This window comes from Aegilops tauschii, chromosome 4, assembly GCF_002575655.3.
Source record: "Aegilops tauschii subsp. strangulata cultivar AL8/78 chromosome 4, Aet v6.0, whole genome shotgun sequence".
Classification (NCBI taxonomy): Eukaryota; Viridiplantae; Streptophyta; class Magnoliopsida; order Poales; family Poaceae; genus Aegilops; species Aegilops tauschii.
Window position 1 is genome coordinate 509,076,319 of NC_053038.3, and position 17,685 is coordinate 509,094,003.

Sequence of the window (17,685 nt, forward strand, 5' to 3'; positions counted from 1 at the left end):
TTAGTTAGCTCATATATGATCCATTTCACGTAAGTTAGCTCATAAATGACATACTCTTCTTGTTCTAGTCTTCTTCTTGTTCTACTCTTCTTGTTCTAGTCTTCTTCTTGTTCTACTCTTCTTGTTCTAGTCACCTATTTCTAACTTTCTTATTTTGCCATTTTGCAGATTTCATTCACTTCATGGAAGCTACTCTTCTTGTTCTAGTCTTCTTGTTTATGTATGGATGGAACTTTGTTTATGTATGAAGGCTCTTTGTGATATGAATGGAACTTTGTTTATGTATCAAGGAACTTTGTTTATGTATGAAGGAACTTTGTTTATGGATGGAACTTTGTTTATGTATGAAGGAACTTTGTTTATGGATGGAATTTTGTGATATGAATGCCTGTGAAATATATCTATATATGTCATATATATTTGCTGTGAAAATTGTTGGATTTAATAAAAAACAGAAAAAAGAGCCAATATGCAGGCTCTTTGCCGTCTGCCACCGACGGCAACGGGCTCTTTGCCGTCTGCCGCGGACGGCAAAGAAGCCACGTGGCATCCAGCTGTGCTTCCTGGGAGCTGACCCATTTGGTCAGTTTGCCTACAGTGGCAGACGGCAAAGAGTAAACGAGTTTGCCGTCAGCGGCGGATGGCAAAGGCCTGCCATGTAGTGACGTGTAGATGACATCATACGGCGGACGACAAAGACATTAGAAAGTTTGCCGTCCGCTGGCAGACGGCAAAGGCACTAGAAAGTTTGCCGTCCGCGGCGGACGGCAAAGGCCTGCCGTTAGCCACTTAACGGACTGAGAGCACAATTATTGCCGTCCGCTCTCTTTGCCGTCCGCGGCAGACGGCAAAGGGCCTTTGCCGTCAGCCGCCAGGAAGCAGACGACAAAGTAGCTGTTTACCGTAGCCTACTTTGCCGGAGCCTTTTGCCGTCCGCGGCTGACGGCAAAGGCCTTTGCCGTCCGCCGTTCATGCCTTTGCCGTCCGCCGTGGCAGACGACAAAATAGCTGATTCCTGTAGTGTTTATAATCACCCAGTTACGTTGTGACGTTTGGTAGCACACAAAGTGTTCCTCTGGTAAACGGGAGTTGCATAATCTCATAGTCATAGGAACATGTATAAGTCATGAAGAAAGCAATAGCAACATACTAAACGATCGAGTGCTAAGCTAACGGAATGGGTCAAGTCAATCACATCATTCTCCTAATGATATGATCCCGTTAATCAAATGACAACTCATGTCTATGGCTAGGAAACATAACCATCTTTGATCAACGAGCTAGTCAAGTAGAGGCATACTAGTGACACTCTATTTGTCTATGTATTCACACATGTATCATGTTTCCGGTTAATACAATTCTAGCATGAATAATAAACATTTATCATGATATAAGGAAATAAATAATAACTTTATTATTGCCTCTAGGGCATATTTCCTTCAACTAGGGCCACCGTATTCTCCTCACGCCCTCACACAATGCGAGATGCCGTGATTCCACTATTGGTGCCCTTGGAGGCGGTGACCGAACCTTTACAAACAAGGTCGGGGCAATCTCCACAACTTAATTGGAGGCTCCCAACGACACCACGAAGCTTCACCACAATGGACTATGGCTCCACTGTGACCTCAACCGTCTAGGGTGCTCAAACACCCAAGAGTAACAAGATCCGCTAGGAATTAGTGGGGGGGAATCAAATTACTCTTGGTGGAAGTGTAGATCGGGGCCTTCTCAACCAATCCCGAGCAAATCAACAAGTTTGATTGGCTAGGGAGAGAGATCGGGCGAAAATGGAGCTTGGAGCAACAATGGAGCTTTTGGGGGAAGAGGTAAGTCAACTTTGGAGAAGAAGACCCCCTTTTATAGAGTGGGAACAATCCAACCGTTACCCCCCAAAACAGCCCCGCAGAGGGCGGTACTACCGCAGGGGCAGCGGTACTACCGCTGGGACCAGCGGTACTACCGCTCCCCCTCGCGGTACTGCCCTGCAGTCTGGGAGGGCTAGGGAATGAGCAGGAGTCAGACCCAGTTTGGTACTGCCGCGGTGGTAGGGCGGTACTACCGCTCTCGAGCGGCACTACCGCTTCTATTGCCGCTGCTTAGTGCCGCACAATCCGATACGAGAGGCGACCCCCTCGAGTCGACGCAGTAGGAGCCCGGTACCGCAGTGGTACTACGGCCGAGGACCCACAGGCGGTACTGCCGCCTGTGGCTCTTGAGCGGTACTACCGCTGGGCACCGCGGTACTACCGCTGGGACCAAATCATACTCAAAAAGGAAAGGGAATGAAACCTCCATCGAAGCGGGAAGGCTCAGAGGGTGTGAAAAGGATGTGTACGTGTTGATGCCACCCTAGCCTTACCAAAGCGGACCCCCTCTTGATAGTACGATGACTCCTACGAAACAAGTCCACCAAAACAGAAACGAAAGAGCTACACCGTGTTGATTAAAACTCCGAGGGGAAAGAATCGTCTCGTGCCAAAGGATGAATCTCTGAAATGCTCAAAGCACACGATTAGTCCGCAAACATGTTGTCATCAATCACCAAAACTACATCGAGAGAGATATGCCTTAACAATCTCCCCCTTTTTGGTGGATTGATGACAACCAGGGAATTGCACAAAGATAGGACATGAAAATAAAGAAACTTAGAACTACAAAATATAGACGGGCTCCCCTGAATGTGTGCACCTAATTAGTAGTGCCTTTGGAATGCAAGGCACACACATTAGGATCAACACTCCCCCTATATTTTATAGTCCAACAACCTAAGCAGATGGGTACGTGAGAGCAGGGTATATAATAGGATAAGCATGCAACTCACAAATTACCAAAGTACTTGATAGACATAGATAATAAGGATAAGGTAGCATATGTCTCACACCATATGACTGGAACTAGGTCTCACAGGCACAAAACCAAACACAGCAAACGACGAGAGAAAGCAACGACACAACAAACCACAAAGACACACTCGGAACTCGGCAACGACATAAAACCCTAAACTCTCTCCCCCTTTGGCATCGAGACACCAAAAAGGCAAAGAGCGTTGCTACGGTTCCAGGTGATAGCAAACTGAGGATCTCGAACATCATATCCCAGCGGGATCGTCTGCACCACCGTCATCGATCGGAAACTGCTCGGTGTCTAAATCGGTCCACGGGCAGTGCTGCTGAACCCACTCCTCCTCATCGGTGATCCTCCCCTTAGATCCGCTGTTAACAATTGCACCCAACTGACGCATGAGCTCCTTGTGACGGCTGCGAGCCTTCTTCTCAGAGACATGAGACATGTACTGGCCATGAGACTCCATGCAGAAAAGTTTCTTCATCTTGCACTTAATCTTCTTCGCCCAAGAGGGCTCCACTCTGGAGGGCTCATAGTCCTCATCATCATCGGCCTCAGCCTCGCCCTCGGTCTCCATGTCAGCAGCAGTAGATGGACCCCCAGATTTAGGAGCCGGGGTGCCCCAATTGTCCTTCTTCCTCAGACGCTTGATCTCATGAGAAACCAATTCTCCAGTTTCCAGCATAACCCTGGGATAGACATGTGCCCAGGCCTTCTCAATGAGCAACATGAAGAACGGACCATAGATCGGGCACTTGCGCTCAGAAACGGCAGATAGAAGTTCAGACCACATAACATGAGAAATGTCTAGGGACTCGCCAGTGTTTGCTTCCTTCTCATGCTGGCAGAAGAGAAGCATGTCCACGAGATAGGAGTGGATCATATCCAGATTCCCAATACGAGGGAAGAGAGTCTCTCGGAAGACGCGATGAAGGATGTCCAGAAAGGCAGGCAACTCATAGGTTTCCTTCTCAGTCACGGGGTGAATCTTCACAGAACAGTAGGGCCAGAGGGCTTGCTTGTGAGTGGAGGTTGCATTGCGGTGAGGGCGGAAGCCGACTGGAGTCTCAAGCCCGTGATCTTCCACCCCAAGTAACTCCATGAAGGCCTTCCACTTGACAGAAAGCAACTTGCCATTTTTCATCCAAGTCAGAGTCCTTTCTTCATCACTTCCAGGATGGACAGTGGCATAGAATTATGCCACCAAATCTGCATCAAAGTCCTTGTTGAACTGCATGATTCTGAGAATGTTCAGCTGAGAGCACATCTAAAGGGCTTCACCAAAGTACTCAGGGTCCTTTTCCATAGCATCCGTGTCGATGGAACGTACATCAACATAGAGATTCTTCTTAGCCTTGATCACATCAAAGAAGATGACAAACTGAAAGCGGTTCCAGAACGGGCGGTTGACCAAAGTGGGTTCTTGGTCTTCCGCATAGGGGTTGCGGCGACGCCTTTCCCAGAATTCCTTGGCAGTCAACTCAGTCACAGACTTGCCCCTTGGCTTTGGCTTGTTGGCAGATTTCTTCTTGAGTTGAGGCGGAGGTGGAGCACTTGAGGAAGCACCTGCTGACTCAGAGGTGCGATAGCGCTTTGACGTTGGACGTCTGGGGTTGACACGACAGACTTGCTGCTCAGGATGTTCATCACCTGGAACCAAACACACGAGCAGAAGAAACAACACGAAAGAAAGAGCATAATCCTCCAAACAAAACAACATGGATCAAAAAGTGGTAGGAAATGATGGAATTGGGCATCCAACGGTAGTACCACGACCCAACCGCGGCAGTACCGCTCGAGCGGTAGTACCGCGCAAGATGAGCGGTAGTACCACTCTAGACAGGGAACGGCGGTTCCCTACTACCGTGGACAGATCCGGCACTACTGGGGATGCCAAATTCAAAAATAAACCTACCAAACATCAATCCAAAAGGCCTAGATGCCATATCCATCCTACTCAAGCCTCGACTTAGCCAAAAATCGAGAAAAGCAATGCATATTGGCCCCAACAACTAGATGTGAGACCTAGGCAAAGAGAGAACGGGAACGGGGGCAGTACCGGCATCCATGGCAAGAGGACGCGGTGGGGATCGACTCCACCGGAGGAACTGGAGAGGGACGGCACGTAGACGGCGGCCGGCCGAAGCCCTCCTGCGGCGAGACATCGCTGGAGCGACGAAGAAGACGAGCAAGTGGAGCGAATGGGTATGAGGGAGAAAAGCAACTCCCCCTACCCCAACATAACCCCCCATCGCCCGCCCCGTAGCGGTAGTACCGCTGGGGTGGGAGGTAGTACCGCTTGACTATCATCAGCGGTAGTACCGCGCACCCAGCGGTAGTACCGCTCAGCCGCAAAAAGACTGGCCAACACGGCTTATCTCAAGAGAAGAAACCGACTAGAAAACGAGAGCAAACACACACGCAAAACCAACACAAAGAGGACGAGAAACACACACCTCTCCAAGAGAGGGCGGTGGCCGAGGCCACCTATGTTTGAGTCTGGAGGTATGGTGCCGCGAAGATTTTAACCTTGGGCCCATGACCAAAACTCATCTTTGAAGCACAAGTATCATAAAAAATGGCTAATGTGAAAGAGTTTGATTAGTTTATGCATAATGGGGGGAGGGAAAGTTCATTGAGAGAACAACACTCCCCCTATGTCCATGCCTACATCTAAACTAGACATCAAGTTGAGTGTGGTGGGGTGTGCAAGGGTTCAAGTCACATTGCTCGAATCAATGATATTTAGCTCATGCCTTAACTCGCGAAATCTTGCTTCATCCAAGGGCTTCGTGAAAATATCTGCAAGGTTATCATGAGTGTTGACATAGTTGAGCTCGATGTCCCCTCGCCTAATATGACCCCGAATGAAGTGATACCGAATCTCAATATGCTTCGTCTTGAAGTGTTGCACCGGGTTGAGAGAAATTTTGATGGCACTTTCATTGTCACACCAAAGAGGCACTTTGTCAGAAATGACACCGTAATCCTTTAAAGTTTGCCTCATCCATAGGAGTTGTGCACAACAACTACCGCCTGCCACATACTCCGCTTCGGTGGACGAGAGAGACACACAACTTTGCTTCTTGGAAGACCAACTCACCAAAGAGCAACCAAGAAATTGGCACCCTCCAGAAGTGGACTTCCTATCCACTTTGTCTCCCGCCCAATCAGAGTCCGAAAATCCTACCGGCTTGAAGTTTGCTCCTTTTGGGTACCATAAGCCAAAGTTTGGGGTATGAGCCAAATATCGAAAGATTCGCTTGACCGCCACAAAGTGGCTTTCCTTAGGTGCGGCTTGAAACCATGCACAAATCCCACACTCAACATGATATCCGGTCTAGATGCAGAAAGGTAAAGCAAGGAGCCAATCATGGAGCGATATACCTTTTGATCCACCGCTTTACCATTGGGATCAATGTCAAGTTGGCACTTGGTGGGCATTGGAGTGGAAGCCGGCTTGACATCACTTAGCTTGAATCTCTTTACCATGTCTTGAGTGTATTTGGCTTGGTTGATGAAGGTTCCTTCTCTTCTTTGCTTGACTTCGAACCCGAGAAAGAACTTCAACTCTCCCATCGAAGACATCTTGAACTTTGAGGTCATGAGAGTGGCAAATTCCTCATTGAAAGCTTTGTTAGGGGAACCAAAGATAATATCATCAACATATAGTTGGCACACAAACAACTCCCCTTTGACCTTCTTAGTAAAAAGAGTGGGGTCGATTTTCCCAACTTCAAATCCACGATCTTGCAACAACTCGGTAAGGTGGTCATACCACACATGTGGGGCTTGTTTAAGGCCATAGAGTGCCTTATCGAGTTGATACACATGATCCGGGAAGTAGGGGTCCTCGAACCCGGGGGGTTGTTTGACATATACCAACTCATTAATAGGACCATTAAGAAAAGCACTCTTCACATCCATTTGTTGCAACTTAAAGTTATGATGAGAAGCATAAGCAATCAACAAACAAATGGATTCAAGGCGAGCAATGGGAGCAAAGGTTTCACCGTAGTCGATACCCTCGACTTGGGAGTAGCCTTGTGCTACCACCTTATTGCGAACTATTGTCCCATGAGCATCTTGCTTGTTCTTGAATATCCATTTGGTTCCAATGACATTGTGGTTCCCCGTTGGCCTTGGTACCAATCTCCACACCTTGTTGTACTCGAAGTTGTTGATTTCTTCATGCATGGCATTGAACCAATCTGGATCTTCGAGCGCCTCATAGACCTTTTCGGGTTCAACACAAGAGACAAACACGTGATGTTCGCAATAGTTTGCCAATTGTCTACGAGTGCTTACCCCCTTTTGAATGCTTCCAAGCACATTCTTCATGAGATGACCCTTGGTAGAGAGCTTGGATGCAATCTTGGCGGCACGACGCTCCAATTCCTCCTCGGGGGTGAGTTGAGGAGCGGTCACTTGATCATCTTGAGAGCCGTCTTGAGCTTGTTCTTGATCTTGAGCTTGCTCTTGATCTTGAACTTGCTCGGAGGAGAGAACTTGACCTTGGGCATCACTTGGTGACACATCACCGTCTTGAGGTTGATCTTGCCCTTGGTCATGTTCATGAGGTTGAGGGCCTTCACTTTGTTCTTCGGAAGCGTGTGGGTCTTGGGTTGGTGATGGTTCCGCTTGAGTGGAACATTGTCCTTCTCCTTCGGCCACAAGGGGTTCCTCAATGGGTAGGATGTGACCAACACCCATTCTTCTTATGGCTTGGGGAGGAATTTCATCACCTACATCACAAGTACCACTTTGCTCCACTTGGGAGCCATTATTCTCATCAAACTCCACGTTACACGTCTCCTCAATAAGTCCCGTGGACTTATTGAGAACACGGTAAGCATGGGAGTTTGTAGCATAACCAACAAATATGCCCTCATAAGCTCTAGCCTCAAATTTAGACAACCGAACACCTTTCTTGAGAATGAAACACTTACACCCGAACACCCGGAAGTACTTGAGGTTGGGCTTGTTACTGGTGAGAATCTCATATGGAGTCTTGTTCAAGCCTTTGCGGAGATAGAGCCGATTGGATGCATGACATGCGGTGTTGATGGCTTTGTCCCAAAAGTTGTATGGAGACTTGAACTCCGCCATCATGGTCCTTGCCGCATCCATCAACGTCCGGTTCTTCCTCTCCGCTACACCATTTTGTTGAGGGGTGTATGGTGCGGAATATTGATGCTTGATCCCCTCATCACTAAGAAACTCATCCAAGGTGTAGTTCTTGAACTCGGTGCCGTTGTCGCTTCTTATAGTCAAGATCTTTGCATTGTGTTGATGTTGGACTTCATTCGCAAAGTCAATGACGGTTTGTTGGGTCTCGCTCTTCCTCTTGAAGAAATATACCCAAGTGTATCTTGAATAGTCATCCACAATCACCAAGCAATACTTTCTACCCCCAATACTATCAAAGGATGGGGGCCCAAAGAGATCCATGTGAAGGAGCTCCAGAGGCCTCTTCGAGTAAATGATAGTCGTGGGAGGGTGAGCCTTCTCATGTAGTTTTCCTTCGATACAAGCACTGCAAGCACGATCTTTAGCAAAACTAACATTTGTTAGTCCACGAACATGGTCCCCCTTGAGAAGAATTTGCAAAGATCTCATATTGACATGGGCTATACGGCGATGCCAAAGCCATCCCACGTCAACTTTAGCCATTAGGCATGTCGCGGTCTTAGTGGGTCGCTCCGAAAAGTTAATCACATAGAGATCGTTCTCGACATGCCCAACAAAGGCTACTTTAAGAGTCTTGATCCACAAGAGGGCCACGGTATCAATATCAAAGAAGGTGGCAAATCCCATGAGTCCAAGTTGACGAACGGAAAGTAAATTGTGTGCAAGGGACTCAACAAGCATGACCTTCTCGATCGTGAGATCATGAGAAATGACAACCTTGCCGAGTCCCAATACCTTGGACGACGAGGCATCACCCCACTCGACATTCGTGGGCATAGATGGAATCTTGTGCACGTCCACCACCAAGTCCTTGCTTCCGGTCATATGATTTGTAGCTCCACTATCGAGCAACCATGATCCCCCACCGGAAGCAAACACCTACAAGAGATCAATGCTTGGATTTAGGTACCCATTTTGTAATGGGTCCTTTGATATTAGTGACAAGGGTCTTAGGAACCCAAATAGACCATTCAATGTACTCATAAGGAGAACCAACAAATTTGGCATAAACATGCCCATCACTAGCACGGCACAACACATAAGAAGGGTTAAAGTCGCCGGCTTTGTTGGAAGGGGTGACATTGCTTCTCTTGGCACCACCACCCTTCAAATTATTCTTCTTCTCCTTGGAAGCACCCTCTCCCTCCTTCACAAAGGTTTGCTTGAGAGGGGGAGGTCGTTTGGTCTTGTCATTCTTCTTCTTGTTCTTGGGCATGGGTGCAAACCCAATCCCTTCCTTGGCCACAACTTCCTTTTGATTACTCAAAAGGTCGTTGAGGTTCTTCTCACCTTGTATGCACGACACAAGGCCTTTCTCAAGTTGCATCTTCAACTTGGCATTCTCCTCAATAAGATGCACATGCTCACAACATGGGTTAGTAGCATTTGCATTATCAATCAAAACCATATGAGGAAAGGTGGCTTTCTCCTTAGTTAGCTTCACTTAGAGTTGATCGTGAGACTCTTTAAGACTAGCATGAATACCTTTCAAGGCTTTATGGGCCTTGTCAAGTATATCAAACTCTTCCTTGAGTCTAGCAAGATCGACTTCAAGTTTGGCCTTCTCGGAATTTAGCACACGAGATAAGACACAAGCATGATCAAGATCTTTCTTTAATTTAGCATGATCATCGTTGTGTGACTCCTCAAGAGCCAAACGAAGACCACACTCTTCCTCAAGAGCATTAGAAAGATCTGATATCTCATCAGCATAATCACAACTATGCCCCTCCATCTTATAGATGGTCTCTTCGTGAGCCTCGATGGTGTCATTGGCTTCACCAAGTTGTTCCAAGAGAGCAACAAAGTGCTTCTTGGACTTACCCTTGAGCTTACTCATAAAGGAATCAAAATCATTTTCTTCCTCATTAGGCCCCACATTTTCATCAATGCAATCCGTCAAGGAAGGATTAGTAATGATGGTAGTTTTGATGTTGGGGGTTACCTTGTTGGTTGCTTTAGCCATGAGGCACTTGGCGATGATGTTCTCATTGGGTGAGTCGAAGAGGGATACCCGAGGAGTTGTTGCAATGGCCACGGATGCCATAGCAACCAAGTCACCACCTTCATCGTCATCGTCATCCTCATTGTACTCTTCTTGTGCAACCAATCCCTTGGGAGGAGTCCTCTTGGTGAAGTTGCTCTTGTTAGGGAAAGACTTGGCTTTGTCCTTTCGAATGAGCTTGCCACCATTGTCTTCTCTCTTCTCATAAGGGAATTCCGCAACAAAATGGCTCACATTTCCACAATTATAGCAAGTCCTCACGCGTTGCTTGACCTTGTTGCCACTTGAGTTGTTCTTATTGAAGTTGGGCCTTGAGTTCTTCTTACTCCAAAACTTCCGTGAAGCGAGAGCCATGTGCTCATGATAATCATACTTTGTGTCTTCGGGGTTGCTCTCCTCTTCTTCCTCTTCTTCTTCTTCTTCCACACTAACCTTAGCCTTTAATGCAAGGTTGGGCTTCTTTGCTCTTTGAGAACGTAGCACCGCATTGTCGGCGGTCTTGTCCCGGATGCTCATAGCCACAAACTCATCCAACACTTCACTTGAGGACAAGATGTGGAAGTCCGGCCTTTGACGAATGACGGAGGACATGGCCTTGTGGTAAGGCATCATTGCCTTGAGGAATTTGCGCTTGATCCAATTGTCATCCGTGTCCTTGCTCCCGTGATCTCAGAGTGAGACCGCGAGTTTGGTACTCTTCGATAAAGCTCACGAGGTTCTTAATCTTCTTTCATTGCAAACTCATCAGCTTCATCTTGCACCACTTCATAGTTGGAGTGTTGAATGCTTGCGCTACCCCGGTAGAGGGAGACAACACAAAGCCATGCATCTTTGGCCAAGGCGAAGGGCCGAAGATGAGGGAGATCTTCGGGTGGAATTGCATCTTGGATGATGAAGAGAGCATTCTCATTGAATTGATTATCCGTGGCTTCTCTAGGGGTGAAGTTGCTTGGGTCATGCGGATAGAAACCTTCTTCAATGATTCTCCAAATATTAGTATTCACATGATTTAAATGACACTTAAAGCAATAAACCCAAGAATCAAAGTCCTCATTTTTCACAATCTTAGGGGGAGAACCGGCATGATTCAAATGAGTAGAAGGAATCGGTCCACCATAAACAAGTGGAGGTTCCACATGGGCAAAGATGCTGGTGCCAATCTTACCACTAGAAGAAGGAGCTTTTTCACTAGTAGCTTCCCCCTTGTCGGAGTTAGCATCCGTCACCTTGTTAGTGGGATCACCCACTTTCAACGGTGCGGTGGATAGTTTAAGCCCTTCAATGAATTTATTAAACATGCTTTCAACCTCGGTCATCATGGAGGTTTTCAATGTGTCCAAGGCCACATTGAATTCCTCACGAGAGACCGAGGTTCCCCCATCGCCCGTAGATGAGACCGGATTCGCACCGGAGTGCTCCTCCACACCGTCTACGATGTCAACCATACTCTTCGGACGACAAAGTCCTTAATAAAGAGACGAGGCTCTAATACCAATTGAAAGGATCGATATAGTTGACTAGAGGGGGGTGAATAGGCAACTAACAATTTTTAGCCTTTTCTTTATCAATATAAAGTTTGCATCAAAGTAGGTTGTCTAGATATGCAACTAGGTGAGCAACCTATATGATGCAACAACAACAAGCACACAAGCAAGCAAGAGATGCAACACAATATAGGCTTGCACAAGTAAAGGTACGAAATAACCAAGAATGGAGCCGGTGAAGACGAGGATGTGTTACCGAAGTTCCTTCCCTTTGAGGGGAAGTACGTCTCCGTTGGAGCGGTGTGGAGGCACAATGCTCCCCAAGAAGCCACTAGGGCCACCGTATTCTCCTCACGCCCACACACAATGCGAGATGCCGTGATTCCACTATTGGTGCCCTTGGAGGCGGTGACCGAACCTTTACAAACAAGGTTGGGCCAATCTCCACAACTTAATTGGAGGCTCCCAACGACACCACGAAGCTTCACCACAATGGACTATGGCTCCGCGGTGACCTCAACCGTCTAGGGTGCTCAAACACCCAAGAGTAACAAGATCCGCTAGGGATTAGTGGGGGGAATCAAATTTCTTTTGGTGGAAGTGTAGATCGGGGCCTTCTCAACCAATCCCGAGCAAATCAACAAGTTTGATTGGCTAGGGAGAGAGATCGGGCGAAAATGGAGCTTGGAGCAACAATGGAGCTTTTGGGGGAAGAGGTAAGTCAACTTTGGAGAAGAAGACCCCCTTTTATAGAGGGGGGAACAATCCAACCGTTACCCCCAAAACAGCCCCGCAGAGGGCGGTACTACCACAGGGGGCAGCGGTACTACCGCTGGGACTAGCGGTACTACCGCTACCCCTCGCGGTACTGCCGTGCAGTCTGGGAGGGCTAGCGAATGAGTAGGAGTCAGACCCAGTGCGGTACTGCCGCGGTGGTAAGGCGGTACTACCGCTCTCGAGCGGTACTACCGCTTCTACTGCCGCTGCTTAGTGCCGCACAATCCGACACGAGAGGCGACCCCCTCGAGTCGACGTGGTAGGAGCCCAGTACCGTAGCGGTACTACGGCTGAGGACCCATAGGCGGTACTGCCGCCTGTGGCTCTTGAGCGGTACTACCGCTGGGCACCGCGGCACTACCGCTGGGACCAAATCATACTCAAAAAGGAAAGGGAATGAAACCTCCATCGAAGCGGGAAGGCTCAGAGGGTGTGAAAAGGATGTGTACGTGTTGATTCCACCCTAGCCTTACCAAAGCGGACCCCCTCTTGATAGTATGGTGACTCCTACGAAACAAGTCCAGCAAAACAGAAACGAAAGAGCTACACCGTCTTGATTAAAACTCCGAGGGGAAAGAATCGTCTCGTGCCAAAGGATGAATCTCTGAAATGCTCAAAGTACACGATTAGTCCGCAAACATGTTGCCATCAATCACCAAAACTACATCGAGAGACATATGCCTTAACAGATAGTGCTAGGTGTGCCCACACAGAACACGCATCGCACGGACAAGGCGGCGGACGCCAGCGTGCGATCCGCCGGTTGAAGCCGAGCAGCTCCCATATATTTCTGGTATTGTAGATGTTGATATTTTCTAATATATATTTGGTCAAACTTTACAAAGAATAATCAGACACAAATTTAATACGCAGAGTAAGAAGGACCGAAGGGAGTATTCTTTACTATAAAATATATCATGGTATTGATTGTAAAAAAGGATGAGAGCCAGGGAGAGGATGGGGCTCCCAACGGCTCCTGTACGGTCAGGCGCTGCGGGCGTCCCTGGCGATGGTGGCGGCGAATCCGCGCCTGGCCTCGCTCCCCGTGACCACGGCGCCGGCGCTCTGGTCTCGGTGGGAGGATGGTTGGCGGCTTCCTCGACGGCGTCCAGGCGGGCCGCCGGCCCTTCCCAGGGAGCGGCAAGGTGGTCGGGGAGCCATTTCTGGGCTCTGGCAGATGAGGATTCTGGCGACGAAGAGGAGGTTGAGGCGTGCGACGAGGCGGGGTCAAAGGAGGGTGGCCATGCTGCCTGCTCCATTGGTGACTTCGTGTCGCGCACGGAGGAGCTTGGGGGATCCTTCAAGGTCGGGCACCGGCGTGCTTTTGCGCCCGGAGGCCGTGGTCCAAGGCGGACCGCGCTGGCCGCGGGCAGGGTGCCGCGCGCAACTCCTGGGCGTGAGGGCCGTGGCAGTCCTGAAGCCTCCGACGCGGGTCTGCTCCTGCTGCCTGCACAGGGCCAGCTCTGCCCGGTGCGGGCGGCCCCCGCGGCGGCGCAGGCGGAACCTGGTGCTGTGCGGCCTAGGGTTGGGGATGACCCGCCTGGGGCTGTGCTGGGCCAGGCTGCTAGGGTGACAGGCGGCCCAACTTCGGGGCCAACGCGTGCAGCGGCCCAGTCTCGTGCAGAGCCAGTGGCGCAGGGGGACTCGCCCGCTCTCGGGGCCTAGCCCGGCCCACTGGTGGAAGCCCAGCCCACGCTTGCCCGTTCTGCGCAGCCATATAATGGCTCTGGCGACCCCATGGAACCCTAAACATCTCGCTAGGGTTTCCGGCCTCCAAATCGGAGGTGCGGCGCTTCGGCCACTCCGCTCGCTTTCTCTCACCCACTCCTTCCCCTCCTCCTTTGCTGCGCTCTTTCGCAGAAGTGGTGGCGATGGGATCCAAGCAAGACCGCCGGGGGGAGAAGCCGCCCATGGAGCCGCCGTGGGACCGCAACCGCGGGCGGGCCGATGACGAGGGCGGATGGGGGCCGCCGCCCGCTTGGTGGCTCAAGGAGCAGGAAAGAAAGAAGAAGAAGAAGGAAGAGTACAAGAAGCGAGGTCTCGAGCTCAAGCGCAAGGGGTAGCAGTCATCTCAGGGCGGCGACCGCGTCGGTGAACCTCATGCGAAGAAGTAGAAGTCCAAGTCTGCGGGGGCGGCGGCTTCCAAGCCGCCCCTCCCGCCCAGATCTGAGGCGCCTGCCTCGTCCAAGGGCACGGAGGAGGAGCCGATCCCCATTGAAGAAGCCGAGGCCCGGAGTGTTTCAAATGCGGCCGCACAGGTCACTTCCAGAACCTGTGCACCTTCAAGCCGTTGTGCATGGTGTGCACCAAGGAGGGGCACACTTCGGCGCAGTGCCCGACCAGCGGCAAGCCCCTGCTCCTCCAAACCATGGGGCACGCCATCTCCGGCGAGGGCTTCTTCTGCCTCCAGTACCCGGAAGATGCGCGGGAGGAGCCGCAGATCCTTCTGGGGTCCAACACGGCGGTGCTTTCCATGTCTTCTGGTGCGCTCACGCAGGAGATCTTGGAAGTGGAGCTGCCGCACCTATTTGAGGGAGCTTGGGACTGGTAGATCTCCCCTCTTGAAGGCGGGCGCGTTCACGGTGGTGTTCCCAGATCCAGCGATGCTCCGGATGGCTACGCGGAGCGGCAAGCTTTTCCTCTCCCTCAACAATCTCATGGTGGATATCCGTGATGCGGTCCTCGACGCACCCAAGGGATTGGAGATGCCGGAGGTGTACGTGGGTCAAGTTGGCGGCGTCCCACCCAAGCACAGGCGCTCCGACCGGCTCATGGCGGCCACCACTATGCTCGGCAGACCCCTGCTGGTCGATGAGGAGTCGCTGATCCATCCGGGGCCGGTCCGCATGCGTTTCGCCTGCCGCAACCCACGCAAGCTCCGCGGACTGGTTCAGATTTGGTTTAACGGTGAAGGTTTCAACATCTCAGTCGATCCTGAGCTTCCCCCGGAGCAACTCGCGGTGCCCGCCCTCCCTTCCCCACCCCTCCTCCTCCCAACCATAGCAAGGGCCCGGACGGGACGGGGCGTGACGATGACAAGGACGGCGACAAGGAGCTTGATGCTAGCATGGAGGACGACTCCATCGATATGGCGGCGTGGGAGAAGCTGGGCATCACCGACAAAGGCGGGGCGGTGAATCGTGTGCAGCAGCCTATGCTGGAGCAGTCACTTGCGGGGAGGTCAACGGAGATGGAGCTCTCAATCCCGAACCAATACGGCTCCAACCTGGGGTCGGTCACGTCCCCCCCGGTGAGGATGGTGGCGACGGTGGTCTCAGACCAGATGGAGGAGCCGCTGGACGACGCGCGCACCCCTATCGCGGTGTCTGTGGACTCGCTGCAGCTGCCTCTCTCCTCGCGCTCTCCGACCCAAGGCGGCCACAGCAGCAACAAGCTCGACGCGGTGAAGCAGCTCAAGAAGGTGGCGGTGCGCAAGGTCAGCGTGGAGGCCGGGCGTGCAGCGGAGCTCTTAGGGGCCCCGGCGATGCCGCGCCAGGCAGTGATGGCTCTGGCAGTGCCCGCCCCCGTCCTGCTTGCTCAGGAGACGTCCAAGACGGCGCCCTTCCCGAAGGCCAAGCGCTCCAAGGCCGTGGTGGAGGGGCAGGTGGCTTCAGTGCGGGTCAGTGCGCGTGCCAAGGGCGCCAAAGGAAACCTTCCGTCGCTCCAATGCGCCCAACTCCTACAAGCGCAGAAGAACCTGGAAACCTCAGGTAACCCCTTGCCCCGTTTTACGATTCTGGACTCCTTTTCAGACGATCATTTGAGTGAGGTATTGGGGGAGAGTGGGGTGGAACCGATGGGTGAGGGCTGGGTGAGTGAGCTCATCTCGTTGATTCGTGTGAAGGAGATGGCGCAGGCGGCGCTGGCAGCGGCGGCTGCTCAACATGCGGACCGTTTGGCAGTTGAGGCTGAGCCCTCGGCGTCACTAGCGATCCGGCCCGATGGGGAGACAGCAACAGAGGTTGCTGCTCCTCCCTTGCCTCGCTGCGGCAAGGTGAGGCGCGTGGCCAAGACGATCACCTCCAGGGGGTGCGCCTGCGAAACCGCGTCATTTAGATGCGTGCAGTTTTATGGAACATTCGTGGCTTCGGCCACTCGGGTCGGCGCATCCAATTAAGAGAATATATTAGGAAAGAAGCTATATATATCGTAGGGCTCCAGGAAACGATCAAGTCAGAGTTCCGGCATCAAGATATCTTAGCTATAGACCCCCTCGAGCGCTTTGTTTGGCACCATAGCCCGGCAAATGGCCATTCGGGTGGCATGCTGCTCGGTTTCTGCAGCTCCACGTTCGAGGTGTTGACCTGGGAGGTTGACAGTTTCTTCATTGCTGCCAACATCCGCGTGCGAGCGTCGCTTCGCGAGCTCGTGATCGTGCAAGTCTATGGACCAGCAGATCACTCACGCTCGACCGAGTTCTTGGGAGAACTTGAAGCCAAGGTGATGGCGGTATCTACATCACAGATCCCTCTAATGGTGGGTGGTGACTTTAACCTGATTCGTTCGGGTGCAGATAAAAACAACGACAACATCAATTGGCCAAGGGTGGCCATGTTCAACAACGCTATAGCGTCTATGGCACTTAGGGAAGTGGCCAGAACTGGGGCGAGATATACTTGGACTAACAAGCAACTAGCCCCGGTGCGATCCGTCCTGGATCGTGCTTTCATGTCTCTGGACTGGGAAGTGGTGTTTCCCTTATGTTCGCTCCTTGTTGAAACAAGGATCAGATCGGACCATGTTCCCCTCATCTTATCTTCAGGGGAAGATAGGATTCACCGTAGCCCGTGTTTCTTCTTTGAAACCGCGTGGTTTGAGGTTCCTGATTTCGACACCATCTTTAGGGAGAGATGGATGCGACGTGTCCAACTCACAGGCCAGCAACGCGGCCCAATGGAGTTTTGGATCGCTGTTGGGGGTCGCCTCCTCGCAAGCCTAAAGGGGTGGGGCGCGAACCAGGGGTGTGACGACAAGGTCCTTAGGGCGAGGCTCCTCGACGAAATAGAAATGCTCGACAACCAAGCAGACACGCGACCATTCTCTGAGCAACAATGGGCGCATCGATATGCCTTGGAAGGGCAAGTCGAAGCACTGCTGCGATCCGAGGAGGAATATTGGAGGCGTACGGGAGGCCTCAAGTGGACGCTCAAAGGCGATGCGAACACTAAGTATTTCCACGAGTACGCGAACGGCCGGCGCAGGAAATGCTCAATTCTTAGGTTACAGACAGAGCAGGGGCTACTTCTATAGCAATCGGATATTACCCAGCATATCTACGACTTTTATATTAGTCTGATGGGGACCGACGAGGCTCAACGCGCGCGTCTGAGAGCGGACGTCTGGCTCCCGTCTCAAAAGGTCCTAGATAGCGAGAACGAAGAG

The 17,685-nt window shown here is 51.2% G+C and overlaps 1 protein-coding gene across 1 annotated transcript; it reads left to right on the top strand.

The window, feature by feature from the left end:
* The first annotated feature begins 16,566 nt into the window (after positions 1 to 16,566).
* LOC141022026 (uncharacterized) lies at positions 16,567 to 17,553 on the top strand. The gene has a single exon (XM_073497902.1). The coding sequence runs from the start codon at positions 16,567 to 16,569 to the stop codon at positions 17,551 to 17,553; it is 987 nt and encodes a 328-aa protein (XP_073354003.1).
* Positions 17,554 to 17,685: the final 132 nt, after the last annotated feature.